At 38.8% G+C, this 19,824-nt stretch overlaps 2 protein-coding genes and 1 long non-coding RNA gene across 8 annotated transcripts in view; 1 reads left to right on the top strand and 2 right to left on the bottom strand.

Annotated features, from left to right (window-relative positions):
- The first annotated feature begins 806 nt into the window (after positions 1-806).
- On the top strand, positions 807-16,854 carry SERPINE3 (serpin family E member 3). The gene is made up of 8 exons (XM_066339551.1): positions 807-1,258; positions 3,925-4,152; positions 4,792-4,980; positions 9,119-9,317; positions 10,482-10,582; positions 12,650-12,736; positions 14,726-14,809; positions 16,814-16,854. The coding sequence occupies exons 1-8, from the start codon at positions 1,000-1,002 to the stop codon at positions 16,852-16,854; spliced, it is 1,188 nt and encodes a 395-aa protein (XP_066195648.1). The 5' UTR covers positions 807-999.
- LOC136374252 (uncharacterized) lies at positions 1,269-8,963 on the bottom strand. 2 transcript variants are annotated; one of them, XR_010745863.1, is made up of 3 exons: positions 8,850-8,963; positions 5,462-5,641; positions 1,269-1,645 (listed from the first exon to the last, which is right to left on the bottom strand). It is a non-coding gene; the product is annotated as an uncharacterized lncRNA (long non-coding RNA). The 2 variants fall into 2 exon arrangements; XR_010745862.1 differs by lacking the exon at positions 8,850-8,963 and adding an exon at positions 7,059-7,201.
- Positions 16,855-18,366: 1,512 nt separating the features above from the next.
- INTS6 (integrator complex subunit 6) overlaps positions 18,367-19,824 on the bottom strand; it is a 39,158-nt gene continuing 37,700 nt past the window's right edge. For all 5 annotated transcript variants that reach the window (XM_066313241.1, XM_066313243.1, XM_066313244.1 and 2 more), the window contains one exon: positions 18,367-18,953. In XM_066313241.1, coding sequence (XP_066169338.1) covers positions 18,860-18,953 — 94 coding nt within the window. In that variant the 3' untranslated portion in view covers positions 18,367-18,859. The remainder of the gene's footprint in view (positions 18,954-19,824) is intronic.

Genomic DNA, 19,824 nt, shown 5'->3' with positions numbered 1-19,824 from the left:
ATGACTTAGTCCTTGCTCCACTACCTATTAAAGAAGGAGACAAGACGTTCATAGGCAGCTTCCATTCAGGCACCCAGAAGGACACAGAAAGGCAAGACAATTTAACAGAGCTAACTGTGAGTAAATACAAAGCATTAGAGGTGCTCTCTAGAGCAAAGGGCATGGAGAAGGATTTGTAGGAAATCCTGAGATGAAAGAAGGTGCAGTAATTTTTGAAACATACTTGTATACAATCTTCAAAAGGTGAAATTCTGTAGGGAAAGCTATTCTCTCATTTTAGCATTATTCCTTTAAATATGAATCTAAGTGTCTCTTAATATAACGTTGACCAACGCTTGATTTCCCATAAAAATCCGATGTGGTGATTTTGTGCTGCAAGAACTGGAGCCTTTTGCGAATACAACCTTTTCTTTCTTTGGCATAAATTTCATAGAAGGAAGATCTGGGGGGTGGAATCTGAACCCAGCCTTTTGCAAACTTGGAACCAAAGCCCAGACTGGAGCCTCCAATTAGATTTCTGCACCTTACAAGGGATGGCCTTCCTTCTGGGAGTGCTGGGTGTGATCCCCTTTCTTCTGGGGACAGAAAGGAGCTGTGGGTGCTCAGCAGCATGGAGACCCCACTGAGGTGTCCCATCGTGTGCTCAGGTAGCTAATTTTTAACCAAGGAGCTGCGTGTCTCCACGCTCCGTGATGGCAAACCATCTTACATGCTGCAGCATTCTGGAAAATTCAGTTCTTGACAGAGTCATCAGCATGTCCATGCATATTTATTTTCTTCTTCTCTCTCTCTCTCTTTTTTTTTTTTTTTTTTTTTTTTAAATGACTGTAGCTACTGCGTAGACCTGGACAAGTATTTTAACAATTATTGGAAGTGATGAAGTGATATCTCAACACTGATGGAAAGTTCCTCTGCCAGCTCAGCCTATTCCTTTTCTAAATATATCCATGTCATTAATTGCAGGTATTAGCTGGTGGAGACTGTTCCCAGCTTGTCTTCATGCTGCCCATTTTATTCTCTGCATTTATCCTGTCTGCTTGCTGCTTAACCAAAGGGAACTGCATCTCCTATGATGAGCTGAAAGAGCTGAAGACTGAATTCGCCATCAGTCTCTACCGGCATGTCTCTGAAGCAGAGAACAGGACCAATCTGGTAATATCCCCAGCAAGTGTGGCAGTTTCTTTAGAGCTGCTGCAGTTTGGAGCTCAAGGAAATACCTTTCTGGAGCTGCAAGATACCCTAGGATACAGCATTCATGGTAATGTACTTTAAAAAATACTTATTGTCTTTATTTTTGTAATAAATTCACAACTTTTTGAAGGTTACGGAAATTGCATACATCATACTAAACTTCTGCTTTCTCTTTCACTGCAAGATGTAGTTTTCTCCATCTTTGACAGCCAGGTATCAGATGGACAAAGGATACTCAAGGGAGTAGTTGACACACAGGTTATTATTCTTTTTTTCTGAATCAGTACTTACTCTCTTACAACACAAAATACAGCTACATCTAGGAAAGCTACTTCCATGAACAGTAAAATTGCTCCAGGTTTGGCAGAGATCCATCTTCTCCACTGTCTCCTGGTCTCCTTCATGTGCTCTGCAAAGAACTGCCAGGCAGGGAACAGTGGTTTTCTCTCCTATCCTGCAAACAAATTTTATGAAACATGTAGAAGCTGAATTATCTTTAAGGCTTTTCTAATGCTATTACAACTGGCCAAAAAGATGAAAAGTTATCAGAAGGAGGCTGGCAGACAGAGATATACATTGACAGATGGATGGTGCAATTGCATCTTTCCCTGAAAGCAGGCTAAAATATAAAACTCATTGGGAATTTGGAACGGATATGGGAAAGACAGATGTCTTTAAATCCAGCATTAAGTCAGCTGAATTTAAGGATGCTGTTTTCATTTTTGTTCTGGATTATCCTACCATCTCAAATTGCATGTCAAAAACTATTTTACATTATGGGCAGAATGTTTATGAAAAGCAGCTGACTGCCTCATCTTCAAAATTTGCAGCTTACATACAATACTTATGTATAGAGATAACACTGCTATTTCTCAGTATAAAATTTACCTTCAGTGTATGAAGACTAAACCTCACAGTAATTTCATTGTCCTGTGGTGTAACCAGCCTCAGTCACCACAATCATTCTGCACAGCATTGATATCCAACCCCACCACAGCAGTAAGAGCTAACTCTGGCTGACCCACACAGATACAGCTACATGTACTGACACAGGGACAGTGCATCTAAATTTTGAGCAGCTGATATAACAAAGCCTTGCCTACAAGAGTCCTATTTCTGTAAATTCAATTCATAAATAACATTAATTCATACAAGGATTGTACCTTGCTTGACACTTCTGGTCATTAGGGGCTCAGTTATTATGAAAGGACCTCACAGAATAACTTCTCAAAGTGAAATTCAAGCACAGATCTCCACAGAAAATATAACAGAGAAGTGCAGGGGTTGTTAATGACCTGCTTGCTCTTTTGTGCTCTCTTCTTCTCATGTGGCACATCATGGCAAGCAGACATTTTATCTCTATTTTAGCTGTTTGTAGCATAAACCACATGAGCTTTGACTTTCAGTAATATTAATGCATGAATGTGAAAATAAAGTAGGATGAGATCTATTATTGGTATACAGCACATTTCCAGTAACGGGGAAGGAAACCACTTCCTCAAGTGGTCTAGATCAAATAAATGAATTAAATACTTAGATGAAATTTCCTGTAAGATGAATAAACCCATACTGCATATGTGTGCATATATGACAAAATTCCTTTCTTCCAGTAGACATTTGTATTAATTGCCCTAAACAATAATGAAGGACATGGTTAAAACCTTAGCAGACAGAAAACAATGGAAACATTGATGGTTCATTCACTGCTCACAGAGAATATGCTCTTACATACACTTGTAAACCTCTTTCAATGTTTGGAAAATTTGTTCACCTTTATTCTAGTACTAACAAAGACAACATCCCATTACATGTATCTCTAGATAGCACAGACAAAATGATTTCTATCCTAGCTGTTTTATTAAAGCAATTTGGAGGGGTTGTCAGAGTAAGAATTCGGGACTTTGGTTAGCTAAGCACTTGGGTGAAGTCACAAACTTGGGATACCACTCCTCACATTCATCTCTGCTTCCAATTTGCTGTCTTTGACTTCTCATATCTTCCAGAGAGTTCACCAAATGCTCCCATACTAATTCAAAACACACAAGAGTAATACTTTACACCTCAGACCAAGTCAGTTTTCTTAAAAACAAAGAAAAAAGTCCACTGTTGTGGACTGTATAAATGAAGGAGTCACTTGTAACACGTGAAGCAATGTATGAGCTCAGTTTAAGATTGCCAGGGCACATCAGCAATTCTGGGACAGTTTGGGACACCATCCTTCAAGAAATCAAAAAATACCTAAGGGCCAAGGGTGGCAGAGAGGCTGTCAGGGAAATGCCTTTCTTGGGATAGGTGGATAACATAACATCAGGAAAAGGAGATGATGGTGTTGTGGCATTGGCAGCTCAGCCAGTCATGGCCAGAGGCACTAGATTTCTCTGATGGGAACTCAGAGAGTGCCCAAGAAAGAATAACTACCTTATGAACTGTTAAGAACTGTGTCTGCATAGAGCTGTGAGCCTGACATGAGATCAGTCACTTGACACATCTCCACTAGAGTGATTTCTGTGGACACATGATGAGAGCTTTCTAACACCCAGTGCATCACTGCCCACAGGAGCAGTGCTTGACAGTAATACTCCAACAGTGAAGGGTGCTCCAGTTGTTACAGGGCTTTAACAGTCAGAGGACACCAGTGTCAGCACTGCAGCTGAGAGCTACAGAGCCCTGGGGCAATCTCCGCTATCCTCAGTCTCAGCACAACAACTGCAGTTCCTCTCTCTCACCTGGCAGATCAAAGCGTGCAGGATTTCATGCAGACGGTGGACGAAGCAGTGGCTGACTCCAGCCAGGGCACAGTGGTCCAGCTGGGATGTTCCCTCTTTGTGGACGCGGGTGTGCAGCTCTCGCCCGACTTCGCCGAGCGTGCCGCACTCTGGGCCAACAGCAGCCTGCTGCAAACCAACCTCACTGACCCCAACACCACCCACACACAGGAATGGATCACCTCTGACCTTCCAGGTAGCGTAGGGACCCACAAGAATGGTTGCACGTGAATGAAATGTAAAATAAGAGTAAAGGGAGAAATTGCATTTAACCAACCATAAAGTTTTTTGCCACATACTAAGGCTGAAAGCCAGGAAACCTAATTCTTGTGCTAACCCTCATTCGTAATGTGGAGAAAGCTGGAATAGGTCTGAATATGTAAGCAGTGTCAAGCTGGTAACCACTTGACCTTTTTCCCTTAATTTTTAAAAAGGCAATCCTTTTGCAGTGTTCTCAGTTTTAATTAGGAACAGCCAAATTCCCCTTAGACCATATTCAGGGCACTGAATGATTTCATGGTTCTACAGGGGACACACAGAGGCATAAGCTCAGCAGTCAAACTCTGAGTTTAAAAAGTCAAAATGGGGAATGAAAACACTGACCAGCTCAATCTCAGCTCTGGGGAGAGCATGGACCAACAGGCAACCCTGGTGAGGTCCATGTGTAGGCGGGGAGGGGAAGGTAGAGGGTGAGCAGTACCTTGTGGGTTGTGCCTCTTGGCCTTAGGGATGGAGAGTGGTCTCAGCCTGCTTTATTTAGTCACTTGGACCTGGCCTTTAGGCCTGGAAATGTAGGACTGCATGTGTCCCTCTCCCTTGTCTCTTTTCCGTGCAGATGGGGATGTGCGTGGGACGAGCACTGGGTCATCTCTCAGCCAGCTCACCCTGGTGAGCACTCTGTACTTCAGAAGCATGTGGCAAAAAAAGTTTTCCCTTATGGATTCCCAGATGTTGCCTTTCACCACGCCAGAGGGCTTGATTCTGAAAGTGCCTACCATGCACCACACAGCTGAAGTCAACTACGGTAACTGTCCTTGATCCTTATTTGATCTACTGAGCAATATGGAACAGATTTATTAAATTTCCACAGTTACCACAGTAAGGTGTGTTTTCTCAGCCTGGAGAGGTCTCAAAAGGAGTCCCATCAAATGAAGAGACTACCCAGGTGACTAAATTGACTCCTCATAATTCCAGACAATCATGAAACAGATGTTGGGTTCAGAATGGCTCCTAAAATATCTACTGTGCCTGTTCCATCCCACACAGACCAACACATCCCAGTACTCCAGAACAAACTTGTCAGCTGTAGAAAACAACCAAAAGGCACCAATATATCATGCCAGGAGAAAGAAAGATGAGAGATTGAGGGTCCTGCAATATACAAAGTCCTTTACAGTAGCATGGAGCTGGTCAAATAAAGCTGGCTAGGAAGGGGCTACAGTAGGAAGCACATCTGACCCCATGACAGAAGGGCAATTAAGACTGAAATTATATCAAGCCCCTACCTATTTGATTTGTTGGGTAAGAAATTTCCTGGTCACTTAGCCAAATCACTATCCCTTGAACGTGTGAGCACCAGAGGGAGCAGAGTACAACCAGGAGCACCAGCACTGCAGACGTGTAGATCTGGTCACACTCTGCCTCCAACACTTTGAGGAAGAACTGCAGATCTTCAGGGACAAATTCTAGAAAAAGGAGAGAAATTCTTATGTCATTTATACCAAATCAGTGGATGATCTCAGCATGGGCTTAAAACAGTATAAATACAGGTCAAACTTTTATTTGTATAATATATGAATACCGTGTAGGCTACTTTCAAAGGCTTGATGTATGTAGGTTGCTGACAGAAGGACTCATGCTGCAAGCTTAATTTTCTGCCACCAGGAATTATGCCAGTTAGCTAAACAATCTCTTTCAAAATATAAAAAGCTCTTTTCCCTCCTACTCTAAATTTCAGAACTGCACTTGGGTAAAAACCTTTCAAATTCCAAATCTAAATTTTTTCAAATCAGATTTTTATCACTTAACATCTCGCCTGCTTTATCCTTTAAGTTACATAGTTTCTCTTCAGCTTTGATATTTACTCCCAATTGTAACTGCAAGTCACCAAGTTGGCTCTCAATCTCCTGATAGCTAAGATGAAGATGCCAGGCTCTTCTAAACTATTCAAAACCCAAATGCTCCAAATTCTCTACTAGTTTTTTGTTGTTGTTGTTGGGTTTTTTTGGTGGGGTTTGTTTTGGTTTTTAAAACACCATTTTGTTTCCACCACTCCAGTCCTCATGGCAATCTCACTGTTTGTCTTTGATAAAAGCCTTGAGCATTGACAATACTTTGGAAAGTTACTAATGACCCTTTTCAACCTCTTGTACCTTTTCTTATTGTAGTTTCCCCTTCAAGTGGCTGTTTGCTACCTTTCCTTTCTGGTTCTAAGTGCCACCACTTCTACCTGTAAATAGTGGCACAGTGAAACCGAGTTTAATATTTTACCTAAAACTAGATGACTGGATCTATGCCTTTTTTTTTTTTTAATTAGTAAAACAAATTAATATCAAACAGGTAAAACAAGTTCATAGTTTTGTTTGCCAATCTACATGATATTGTAAGTTATCTCACTTTCTATTTCTCTCTGTGACCTGATTATATTCTTTTCTCCAGAGTATGTCCTAAAACATGTCAAAGACCTAAAGTTCCCCAGATTGCCTTCTTTTCTTCCAAATACACTCATGTTTCCTAGTCACGGGAAACAACTGAATCCTCAAAAATCTTTGCTGACTCATTGGCAATTCCACAATCAAGTTCTTCTCATATTCTGAGGCAGTGATCATTCAGGCCCCAGATTATTAAATTACAGAAGGCAGGGGGCTGCTGGTGCTTGTACAAGTAGAGATCTCAGGTAAAGCCATTTACCAGGAATGCCACAGCTGAGCTGCATTGTCTGACCACATATTTGCCCCAGAGTCCTGGTAAAGTTGATGTGAAATCATTTGTCATGCTCTTCTGACCACTTGCCTGAACACAATGAACTCCATCCTATCACCCTTAAGTAGCTAACGTACTAAATTTTTGCACAGAAAAGGAAAGACAAAATATTTGGATTACCTTTCATTCAGCCTGAAACGTGTGAGCTCTCTGCAGTTGGACAGACTTTTTGAGAAAGGTCAGAATTGAAGGGATTATTTAAAATTTGCAGGTTGTCAGATTTGGTTGGGCCAATTCAATCTTTGTCACTAAAAAATCCAGAAACATTTCTAACACATCAGTTTAAAATAAATGCAAAAGACTGGCTCAGTACAACTAAATAGAGGACTGAGATGACTTTACTTCATTATCAAATGATAGCAGCTGTGTCCCACCAGGATCCAAACACAGAGTGAGAAAGATAAGCTGCAGCCTGCTATCAATTGCAGCATTTACAACGTTGTTTATCCTTCCAACACTGCCAGGCAGAACAAACCAGCCTGGGGACAAGTAAAACTGCTCTAAAAAAAGTCAACATTACTGTTCACATACACTTCTTAAATGCTACAACTGTATCACATATTCATTTTTCCAAGCATGTTAATGATGTTTAAATTCTAATTTAGCATATGTGTGATCCTTATGGGATGCTCAAAATCAGTTCAAGCAATGAACACTAAATGTTCTGACTCAATCTAAAGTCTTTGATTCTCTTTCTAATTAAAAAATAAGCTCTATATAACCTTTGTGCAGAATGTGCTGAGTTCAAAGTATCAGCATGCCCACAAATCATGCCACTCATGTCCAACACACTGCAAATATAAATCTTCCTTTCCTGCCCATTAGAAACCAGAACATCTTTCCCCAGCAAATGATCCACATGCTGTGAGTTGGTTTTAACAGAGCAATTCTCTCTCCAGATTGCAAGGCAGGAGGGCTGATCTAAAAGTCTAAAATTTAATCTAGCAGAACAATCAACACTTAATGAATTCTATCTAGGCCATATCTGCAAAACTAACAAACACTGTACACTAAATATTTGAGACATCCTATAGCTATGTATTTATTGCCAAATATTTAGGTATTATGAACATGAGCTACCTATATGCAGTTATTTACAACCACTGACTCAAACAGTGTGAGCATCTACCCTTGAAGATCCCACTGCTACAGCTGGGTGAGGGAGGTGTAGATTCAATATTTAGGATTGTCTGCAGTAAAGGCAGTAAGACTTTCACTTGTGCCTTGTAGTTAAGTTGTATTTAACTTCTGGCCTGCTAACCATTGCTGAGCATTCCTGACATGCTACTTACTGGATTCTCAGATGAAAAAATAAGGAAGCAAAATTGCGACAGCCAAATCTGTTCAACTGTATAACAGAGTCCATTAGAAATGCCTGGATTAATTGTTTTTGGAATATGGGATGAAAATGGTACTTTTAAATGGCTGTTACAAAATGCTGTAAAACTAATTGCAAGTTTGGAAGCTCTCCAGCTTTTACTTTTGAGACTATGCTTTATGACATTCATCTGATTGTGATAGGCCCCTGTGCCTAGACTTTCAAAAATTATAAATTTGATGCTTAAATACAAAATAAATAGCTAATGTTTAAATAAGCATATACTAGTTCTAGTTTAATAGAACTTTTTTTCCTTGAAATAAGGTTTAAAGTGATTTTAAAGGTACTAAAGATGGAAACACGAGCCAAAGTAGGTTTCAATTAATCAAGTAGGACACTGCTTTTTTTTTTTTAATTCCTATCTGCTGTAGTAAAATTTTAGTGAAAAATATCGTAAAATTGTAAGTTTATTCCAAGAACATACATTGTGGGAAGAGTCATCATAATTGCTGTCATTGCCTCAATACTTTTGGGATTTTTGTCCCCAAACTGAGCAAGGAGGACAGCTGTTACATGGAAAAGAAATAAAATACCTGTGCTCTGTTGAGGTGGTTCTTCAGGTACTAGCAGCAGCCTAGGCACTGCTCTGCCAAGATATCTCTGACACTCAGCTCTGTTCAGATGAGACTGCTGTGAGCTAGCAGCAACCAGAGCTGGCTACAGGAGCCCAAGTGCTGGAGACCACTCCTTAGAGCCCACCACAGCTGCTCTGAGTTGTCTGCTAACCCCAGCAAGGGTTGTGGGTTCGGGGCTTTCTTCCCACTTGAATGATGAAATAGGATCTCTCTTTGCCCACCCACAGGCCAGTTCCAGACTGCAGCTCTGGAGGCTTTCAGCGTGGTTGAGTTACCCTACCTGGGGGAGAAACTCAGCATGTTCCTAGTGCTTCCCAGCCACAAAAGAACACCTTTGTCCCAGATTGAGTCTCACCTTTCTGCCAAAACCATAACCCTCTGGGCCAACAGCTTGAAGAGAACAAAGATGGACATTTTTCTGCCTAGGTAAGCAATGTCAGCACAATGGATTCACTACTTCAGCCATCAGAATTCCATGTGACAGTGCTGACACAAGCAGTGTGTGAGCTAAATCAAATTACATGCTTTTGGTTTCATTATTCATCACATGATCAGAGATGTTCTAACCCTTTCTTAAACCACAAAGACGTGAGCCAGGAATGACAAGACTTTCTGGTTACACTCTATACTGTTTAAAAGAAAAAAACAAAAACAAAAACAAAACAAAACAAACAAAAACAAAACAAAACAAACAAAAACAAACCAAAACAAAACAACCAAAAACAAACAAACAAACAAAAACCCCTAAGTATTTCAGTGGATCCTACAGCCTTTACTTAAAACTTGTTTGGGGTACAAATCCCTTAAGGATCTAAACCAGAGGAATGATGCTGGACCTTTCCCACACTCATTTTTTCTCTTTGTTTAAGGAAGAATAAGCATACAACCTCCTAAATATACACTATTTTGTATTTTTGAAATTTGCCAGAATACTAAAAAAGGCACTAGACAAAGAGCTTGGCTCCCCCTCCAGCAGTCATAACCATCTTTCCACGCACAAAGCAGGTTTCACTCATCCATTTTCCACTTTAGCCAGTTGTTTTAGCAGACACCTATGCTGGAGGTATTTTCTATCATCTACTTCACTGAAACAGTATAGCAGGAGGAAGTAGGTGCAGAAAGCTTTATGCGGCTCTATCGTATGTATTAGCATACATACTAAGGGCTTCATTACACACCTCCCACAACATATTCATCACATTAATTAAGCACTGAAAACCAGTCTGTACATTAATTTTGTTTTCATTAATTTTAATTTTGCAAGCTAATTTTTGGGAAATGTTTCCAAGGGTCATTTGCTATAGCCAAAAATGATATTAGAAAGAGAACACTTTGGGAAAATGCAGAATTCACACGTCAAGAAGACTTAAGAGCAACCTGAATGCAACAGAGGGTGGCATGAGATTCCTTCTGTTAATGTCTTCAGGTGAAGGTGAGCTACTTTCTGCAAATATACTTAATCAGACAATGCACTGGGCTCATATAGGAAGAGATGGATGAAATGCAAAGGCTTGAAATAAATTGTATCTCTTAATGCCTTTTAATTCTACAAAACCTGCATTTAAATTAAGTCTATCATATTAATTTTAGGTTCAGCATTCAAAGCCTTTTTGACCTGAGGACAGTTCTTTCTGCCTTGGGAATTAGAGATGCATTTGATCCCATAACTGCTAATTTTAAAGGCATTTCAGGTAAGAGACTTGACTGAATACAAAATGATCCTTGACCCAATAGTTGTGGACTCTTACATTTGAATGGTTTGTTAGAGCTGGGTCTTCTGAATTGATTCTACTTCCTTATCTGTGAAACTCCAAAGCACAATTCACACTCAACTGCAATTGGATTTTGAACTGTTTTGTAGGAAAGAGGAACCTGAAAAGAACAGGTTTGGTTCTGGTCTTGAACTTACTTTTTCTTGTCTTTAAGATTAAAACTGTCAAGACAGTGTAGGCCTGGAAAAAATTGTTATTTATTCAAAAATTTAGGATGCTCTAGTAAAACTTGCAACCCTATTTGTGTCTTTAAATAGTTATTTAACAGTGAGGGATGCTGGTCCGACAAGTCTATATTCCAACTCCTCACACTGCTAAAAATACTGATTTATGCCCAAGCTATATTGTCTTGCTGATCCAGTAATCAGTAATGTTACTTTCCTTTTGCTAAAATATTGTTATGATTAAATTCTTGGGTTTGGAACACTGAAATTCTTCTGCTCCTTGGAAAATTTGTCCCTATTTATTATTAAATTATAAAAAAAAATAAATCCTATTATCTATTATTTTTCTTTTGACTCCTTCCAGCGACAATATATTTCAACTTAAGTAATTTCTGTTCACAATAGACTTGGGAGTGGTAACTGCCCAGCAAGCAGCTCACATTCTTGTGCACTTCAGTGAATAAATGAAGTTGCTGAAATTCAGACAAACCTGCTTTTATAGAAAAGTTGCTTCCCTGGGATGAACCTCAGAAAGCACATTACTCACAGAGGTTTTTTTATGCTGCTTTAAAATTGAACATAGCAATGTTCTATGTCAATACAGCTCTCAGACTGCACATAGACGCACATTAAAATAATTTGTTACTGCTCACTGCCACTTTGCTATTACAAACAAATGTTAATATACTGATAAAATACACAAGGCTGTACTTCATAAAGTTAATATCTATTTAAATAAGATAAATACTTTGGGGAAATTAATTCCATAAACAATATAATAATATACAATAATAAACAATATAATAAACAATATAATTTAGTAGCTTCCTCTTGCATACAGGAAACATCTACAGCTTGTAGAAGTATTTGATTCTGCCTGGCAGGGTTATAGAAGGAAGAATATGTTGAGGCCCTTTTTAGTCCTACTCTTACACCACCATGTCATAGCAGTACGGTTCTGTGGTGTGAGAGTAAGGCAGAGTTTACAAGGAAAATGTATCTTTTACTTAACTGATAGCTGAAAAAAAAAAAAAGGCGCTAAGTTTTCATTTCCTCTTCCATACAAAGCAGAAGGATAATCTTCAGAATAATTACTCTCAGATCACATTTAGCAAACAAATGTGTTACTTCATGTCAGACCTGAAATAGCTTTATACCTGAAATCCTGCATTTTTTCCCCTCAAAAATGTGTAAGACTTATCTACTTTTTTAAATTCTTCCTCTCCCTAGTTTTGTCCTGCTTGCTTCCATCCCAGTTTTTCTGACTGGACAGAATTAAAGACAGAAAGAGAGAAAATGCTCTTTTAGTATGTCTTTGATTTCACCTATATGTTGGGACTTGATGCTTGAATTCAGACAAGAAAAAAAAACTCCTCAACCTTTCCTGATTTCTGCCTTTTGCAGGCAGCTGGAGGAAAACAGACTTGTAACACTCTCTTTCAGTGTCTTTCTGAAATTAATTATTTTTCAAGATTCATTTTATGTCACTATCCCATTGTTTCTTCCTGAAGAGCATTTTTTCTATATTTTCCCTTCCAAGGGTTCTTTGGTTCTTTAATTGTGTACACTCTGCTAAAGTTTCTATTTTCACCATGTATCTTGCCTTCCACCACAACCTGGAGACCTCTGAAACTAGTAACTCCCATTCAGCATTCAATCCACTGTTTGTGGGAAAATAGTCAAAGGCTGAAATACCTAATAGTTAGGTGATCCTTAGATTCTGCAGGAGAAAAAAAAAAGGTTACAGCGTTCTGATTATTTTAAAAAAATATGTTTGTATTGAAATACATAAAATAACTTATTAATTTGGGGGGTTTTGCAGAGCAAGATAGTCTTTATATTTCAGAAGCTATTCACAAAGCAGAGATTGAAGTAACAGAAGATGGTACAAAGGCATCAGGAGCTACAGGTAAATCAAATATTTAGACAAACTTCTGACTTCTGGAGCTTATCACTACAAAACCAACTCCTAGTCCTTTATTTAAAGCAAAACAAGCAGGGTAGAATTTACATGTATGCCTAACAAACTTTTGTATTTAGCACACTTCCATTTTACCTTTGTAGTTGTTCACAAGAAACTTTAATTTTTGATGTTCAACTAAGGTGTAAGACTCAAATGAAAAAAAAAAAAACCAACTTTGCCAGTCCAAGGAAAATCCAGTTTGAGAAAATATATCACTTATTTTTCTGCTGGTTAAATATGTATTTGCTCAGATCATAAGAACAAAAAATGAAAATAGGCTAGTAATATTTTATCTACAGCTCCTGAACTATTAAGGGATTTGAGGATGATCCCTTTGATAGCATTAATGGTAATGATGGGCAAGTTTTACACAGACAGACTTGACTCTTACATACTTTGACATGTGGCCTTCATGTGCAGTAGCTCCTGCCAACAGATCACTTCCACATGAGCAGATCGGACTGGGTGAGTGGCAGACTTCAGAGTAAAATCTCAGCTGGACTACCCAGTCCATTTATGGACTACCCAGTCAATAAATGTTACTCATTCACCATTAACCACATCTCACCTTTCTGCTTCCCTGGGCTGTGCCAAGGATAGATGGGCTCTGCATCACAAACGCTGGCGGTCCTTTGCTGGGCACTAGGGCACTCTACCACTTCTCCTCCTTGCTCCCAGGAAGGAATTCAAGAGGCATGCAGAGAGCATGGCAGTGCATCTCACTGTGGTGCCCAACCTGTTGCACATCCTCTCACTCCAACATTCCACAGCTGCAATGCCAAAAGGAACTTGAACGCACCTGAATTGATGTATTCAGTACTCCTCTAGAAACAACCCTGAATAGGATACACATGTACACATGGGGGTGTACAGAGAACATCTGGCATAACTAAGTTAAAACTGTACAGCTCTGCAGAAAGGTTAAGTTTTGTAACACTCTTAATCTCTATCAAGGCAGTAATATTTTTAATAACTTTGTGGTAAGCCCCATACAAAATAAAAGCTTTTAGGTGACTTCAATTACATACCAAAGACTAAGGGGAATAGACCTTTATCCCCTTGAAATCAATGCCAAAACAACCCTTAATTCCAGTCAGACCAAGCTGACAAGCAGATTTTAAAAAGTGCAATTACATTTATGGTTTACTTGAAAAGTTTTGGATTTAGTCACATGATGACTATGCACATTTTTTTACAAGCACTAAAACAGTGCCTTCTCAAACTAGTTTTATTGTGTCTTACTTGAAATTTCAAACTAATTCCATTGTTCTCACTGTTCAAAAACTAATCCAGCTCTGCAGAGTTTGGTATGGGGGAGGCTGTGATTTGACAATGTACACTTGATACTATATAGCTGAAAGTAAGAACTCATTTAAACAAGATGCGTTTTAATAGCTGAGCCATAATAATCCTCAAAAACTCTTTATTTAATCTAAAAATTAACCCACAACCAGAGAGGAAAGACAGTCATAAACTGAGTTGAGGATACTTAAGATTTTGTTGAGACAGGAGAAATTCCGGGATGATGCACTTATTTCTCTGCTGCTTGTCTCCTAGTTAGGTAAGTTAGATAATTGTGCCTTGCTTATCCTTTTCACCAGAACAGCATAGCAAGGAATTGGCTAACAGATGAGACAATAGCATGGTATGATTTCAGCAGAGTCAGGGATGTGCAAAAATTGCCTTTGAGATTCAACGCCAGGCAGATGCCCTTCAGCATCAAAATATGCACAGATCACCTGCATGTAGTCTCACAACTCCTGACTTGTTAATTCTGCCAGACTTCTGATTTCACAGCTGGATAAAATTGTTGCTTTAGTCTTAAAGCAGAGAAGTAACTCAAAAGTCAAGGTACTAACCAGAGCTTGAGGGCACTGTATGGAAGATGCAAAGAAAGCAGATGCATCTCACTGATGTTTCTTTGTTGCATTACAGCAATGGTCTTACTAAAAAGATCTCGAACACCTATTTTCAAAGCAGATCGACCTTTCACATTTTTCCTGAGACAAGCTAACACAGGTATGGATGTTCTGCCTTTCAGGAGCAGAATCCCTAACAAATAGCACTGAAATCAATACAATTAACATGCCATTGTTCAGTCCAGGAACTCCAAACAACCATGGAAACAGTGGGGTTTGGGACTTCATAGCATAGATTTTAATTTCCTTAAAAAGAATGTGTAACAGTCATGGAAAGTCTAGGAAGCCAGATTAACCTCTTCTTTGGACATGCAGTATGTGCTCAAAAATCTCTATCAAAATTACAGGCACTAGAGAGATCTCACAGATGCTGAATACTCCAGCATCAGGAACTGATCTCCACAGGGCAATTCAAATTACAATGGGCTGGACCAGCTGGATTAACATCTGACATAGTTAAAATAGAAACCTTTCCCTATAAAGGAAACTCATCCATGCCTATACTGATAGCAAACAGACTTCTGCCAAAAAAATGTTTCTTTGCAACCGTTAACACTTTTCTTGCAAATGCCCTCCCCTAGCCCCCAAACAAACAACCCAAAAAACCCAAACAGAGCTGCAGCGCGTATCTTGGAATGAAGCATCCTTCAGTGCTCCTTCAGCTTCAGTAGTGGGTTATAAATCTGTTTCAGATGTCCAATCACATTAAGTTAGTCTAGAATGTCTGCCAAAAGAAAACACTCTATAGCTTGTTGGCAATAATAAAGGACTGCATTATGCACCATTTAGCAGGTACCTGCCACTCTGAAGCATCAGGCCAATCTCCAACAACTCTTATTGTTCTTAAGAATGCAGTAATTTTGCACCTGAAGTATTTTTCTAGAAATCGCTGGAATCACATTTCTCTCATAACTGGGGTTACAGCCATTTAGATTTTCAAGGAACATCTAGATATTTATAGGGTTCAATAAAACACTGGGGCCCAGCACAATGTCAGGAATCATTTCCCTTATCTGCTTCCAAGCAACACATACTGTTCTCTTAGTCAATGAATACCTGTGTATGCAACATTTGGCTTTAAAAACCCATAACCAAATTTTGACCACAGTGCAAGCACCCAAAGAGAAAATTACTGCCTTGGTTGGAATTTTGTTTTAAATATGCTTTGGCAATCATTACCAGTCAATGAATAAAAGTATTTTACTTGGCAAATGGAGAATTTTAAAATAAAAAGGCGTTAATAAACTCACTTAGGAAACATGAAACACAGACTCTTCAGGATTAAGAACAGACTTACTTTGGTGAATAAAACGGTCAGTTTACAGTATATATATATCTGAATTATACAAACGAAGGAAATCAGATTGTTAAATAAGATTTTTATGTGAAGCATAAAATACATACCTTCAAATCAACTCAAAATCAAAAATATATCTCTATAATTCAAACTTTTTAAAACATTCAGTCATTTTCTTTGCTCAGACTTTGTGATTCAAGTTTTTGAGTTATGGAGAACTTGAACAGGTAAACAAGATCTATTTTTCATCTACCTGTCTAGAAGTACTTAAAACTTCTATGTTCATAATGAATCTTTATGTAGACCAAAAGTATTAACTGCATCAATTTTCTAGTAATAGCAGAAATATGTTTTCCAATACTTAAAATAGCATATTTCTGCTCAAATAGCTGAAAAAACTATAGTTTTTTAATCTAAATTTCAGGTTTGAGCACATTCTCTTTGAAGGACAGGCAAGGTAACAGCAATACAAATAACCAAACAACTCCAATGAATCTGAGGCAGTCATTTCATTCTCTTCTGTAACTAAAACATGTCCATAAAACAATGAACTTAGGATCTGTTTTCCTCAGTCTCAGTTTTTGCCAGGTTCCTTATTTGGGCTACCAATTACTTGGAAAGGTGTTTTTAACACAAATGTTTAGATTATTTTAAGTCAAGGGTGCAATTGCAGTCAGTTTCTCCAAACAAGCAATGAACGATTCTATGATCTGTTAATTCCATGCCTAACTTATGTATTTAAACTGTACTACACTTCGAAAATGGGGACCCAAACTGAAATAATGTTAATATTGTTCTCCTTTACAGGTTCAGTACTTTTTATAGGAAGAGTTACAAATCCTTCATAATAAGCACTAAATGCATACACTGACTTCTGTTCCTATGATGAGCTTTCTTCCATTGACATTAAAGGCTACATTGTATGTATTTATTAAAACACAGTTTTAAGCGTATCACTTTTCCAAGAATAAGAGTAAAAGCTCTCCACTACGGTATTACATTGTAGACACTGTTGAGTTCAGAGCTGTCTAGGAATCATCAGCACAACTACAGCAGACAGTACCCAAATAAACATTTGCAAAAATTCAGAACAGGTTTAGCCTCTTAAGTATTTAGCACTATGAGCCAACAGCTTTTCTTCAACTTCATGGCCAGAAGGCAGCTTGACTCTTGCTGAGTATATAGGTCATCTGGATGAAAGCAACCCACAAGAAAGCTTTGTGATGTTATTTTTCAAGCACACTTTTGTTTACACCTGTCCTGAAGCTGAAAGCTTAAGAATAAAACCGAAATTCAGTCTGACCTCAGACAGTTATCATCCAGCTGATACAGAAGGTAACAAGCAAGCAGTGAAATGCTGTGAAAAGAAAATCAAGTTGAAAGGCTCTTGCAAAACTGACACGATCACAGAATCATTAAGGTTGGAAAACACCTCTCAGATCATAGACTCCAACCCTTAACCCAGCACTGCCAAGTCCACCACTAAACCAAGCCCCTAAACACCACACCTACACACTTCAGAACAGTTCCAGGGATGGTGATTCTACCACCGGGCAGGGCAGCCTGTTCCAGGCAGAGCAGGTAAGAAGGAGAAATACCCACTGAGGGACCAAACAAATATTGCCAAAAAAAGTAGCAGTACTACCTCCACTGCCTTTGAAGCATACACAACAGACATTCCAGAAGAACACTGAATGTGATTACTGGCATCAGGAAAAATGGGGGGTGTTTTTAAGCATCCTGACAAAAGCTGGGACATGGCAAGTGTTCAGCAACTCATGGCACAAGCATCAGAAACCCAGGCCCATAATGACTTTGGGTGAGGACTGCAAACCACTGACTCACAAGAAAAGCATCAGAGAACTGTTTTATTCAGTTCCCACTGAATCAAACAAAGCCTTCCAGATAATTCAGAGCATCCAGCATAGCTGAAAGACATGGCCAGTAAAGCAATCAGTGATATTTTGTGTCCAGGCAGCAGCATCCTGTATGTGCTCTTGCGCTTGTAAACACATAAAATCTTCTGACACAGAAAACCTCTGTGCAGCCTTCCTCAAAGGCTACTGACCGCTGCTTTACCACACTGTATCCCCTCAGTACAGCTGCAGGGCTTGCCATGGCTGCAGATATGCCTACAAAACATCACTTTGTTATGCTGGTCACCAAAAGTGCAAAGTACACAAGATACCCTACTGTAGCTAAAATTCAGCAGCATCAGCTCTTTCACTCATTCTTTGATTAAGAGCAGAATATTCAGTGATACAAAACTCCTCTTCATTCTTTAACACTGATACCAGACCACAGAAGCTCTGGAAAGAGAAGGCAAAGCAAGTCATTCCAATAAAAACTGTACTCAAACCTACACGAAAATTAAAATAGAGATTTTATTGATGGAATAACAAAAGTGCTTTTCTTAAATATTTTTCAAAATACATTTATACAACTTACAATAATATATCCAAAATAACTGTATATACAAAACATTACCTTTTTTAATGTATGTGCTTTTTTTTTTGAAAATTACAAAGCAACTTTTTGGCAAAGTTCAACCTTAAGAGGTGATAGTTTTGAAGGTTAGATTAAGAAAAATAGAACCTGAGGGAAAGCGACACTTATGTCCATGACAAGCAAGAAGTTCTCAATTTAGTTAAATAAAAATGTTTTTGTATTATTTTTCACATTACAAAAATAACAGAAGTGAAGAAAGAAAAGGATGATGGATACTTCTCATCATTTTATTGAGCAGCTTCTCATTCTTTCAGGTACAGGAACTTGAGATAAGAGTGCATGTCAAAAATGAATGCAAGTAAGAACAGCAGTGCCCTGCTGTGGCTCTCTCTTACGTGCAGTTTCTTAGCTGCTGTTGATGTGGTTGACCTGATTGGATCTGCGATGGATTTCTTCCAGAAAACTCTCAAGCTGTTCTATCAGCATTCGTTTTTTAAACCTGGATTTAAAAGAAAGCATTACAATGGATAATGGAGTAATATGTAAGACATAATTGACAAAACTTTTACTGAATGCTAGAAACTTCAGGTATTACTTCAAGAGCAGTGTATGATGAGGCTACACATACCTCATACATATACATACACTGTCTCCTAACATTCTGATAAACCACCAACTTGCTTTTCCATTTGCTGCATACAAAACTACATTTACAAGAGTTTATTATAGCACATTATTATAGCCAAACATCACTCAGCTCTCAGAAATCCACGAAAAACAGAGTTAAGTGTTTGCTGCTTCCAGAAGTCAAGTTCTGAAGTACAGAAATAAAATATACACCAAAATAACTATAATCCTAAAGCTGGCAAACAGCTTTTACGGATTATTTGCATGCTTTCATGATGCATTCACCAAAGTTAACGAAGTTGGTACTGGTGGAGGAACAGCCATTACACAATGCAAAGCAGATTTCCTGACAAACAACAAAAATTAAAACTTTCAGAAAGAAATTAAAGGAAAATATAGGCATCCAAACTCCATACTTCTGGAGTCTTTGCAGCTCTATTCCATATCAGTTGTATAAATTTGATCAATAGGCTATTCTGTCACCTCTGTTCACACCCCTACCTCAGAAAGTACAACTCCTTGCAGCTAGCTCCTCCCCCTTGCAACATTTCTGCACCTTGGGGAAGCCACTTCTGACCAACGCTTTGGTAGCCATATATGAGTTCAAAGACAGGCAGCAATAAAAGTATTTTGAACTATGCCCCAAGTTTATTCCTATGACTTCACTAAACCCCAGCAGACACCTCTAGTTCCAGTCAGGCATCCTGGCTGATGTCCTTGGCTAACAGAAACATGGTACCTGC

The sequence above is a fragment of the Sylvia atricapilla genome, chromosome 2, assembly GCF_009819655.1.
Source record: "Sylvia atricapilla isolate bSylAtr1 chromosome 2, bSylAtr1.pri, whole genome shotgun sequence".
Taxonomy (NCBI): domain Eukaryota; kingdom Metazoa; phylum Chordata; class Aves; order Passeriformes; family Sylviidae; genus Sylvia; species Sylvia atricapilla.
Note: the sequence above shows the minus strand (reverse complement) of the source record. Positions and strands in the feature narration are given on the sequence as shown.

Coding starts and splice junctions, on each gene's coding strand:
- SERPINE3 (XM_066339551.1), top strand. CDS start 1,000: ATGCTGCCCATTTTATTCTCTGCATTTATCCTGTCTGCTTGCTGCTTA. Junction 9,318..10,481: donor ATGGACATTTTTCTGCCTAG/GTAAGCAATGTC, acceptor TATTAATTTTAG/GTTCAGCATTCAAAGCCTTT. Junction 14,810..16,813: donor CCTGAGACAAGCTAACACAG/GTATGGATGTTC, acceptor TCTCCTTTACAG/GTTCAGTACTTTTTATAGGA.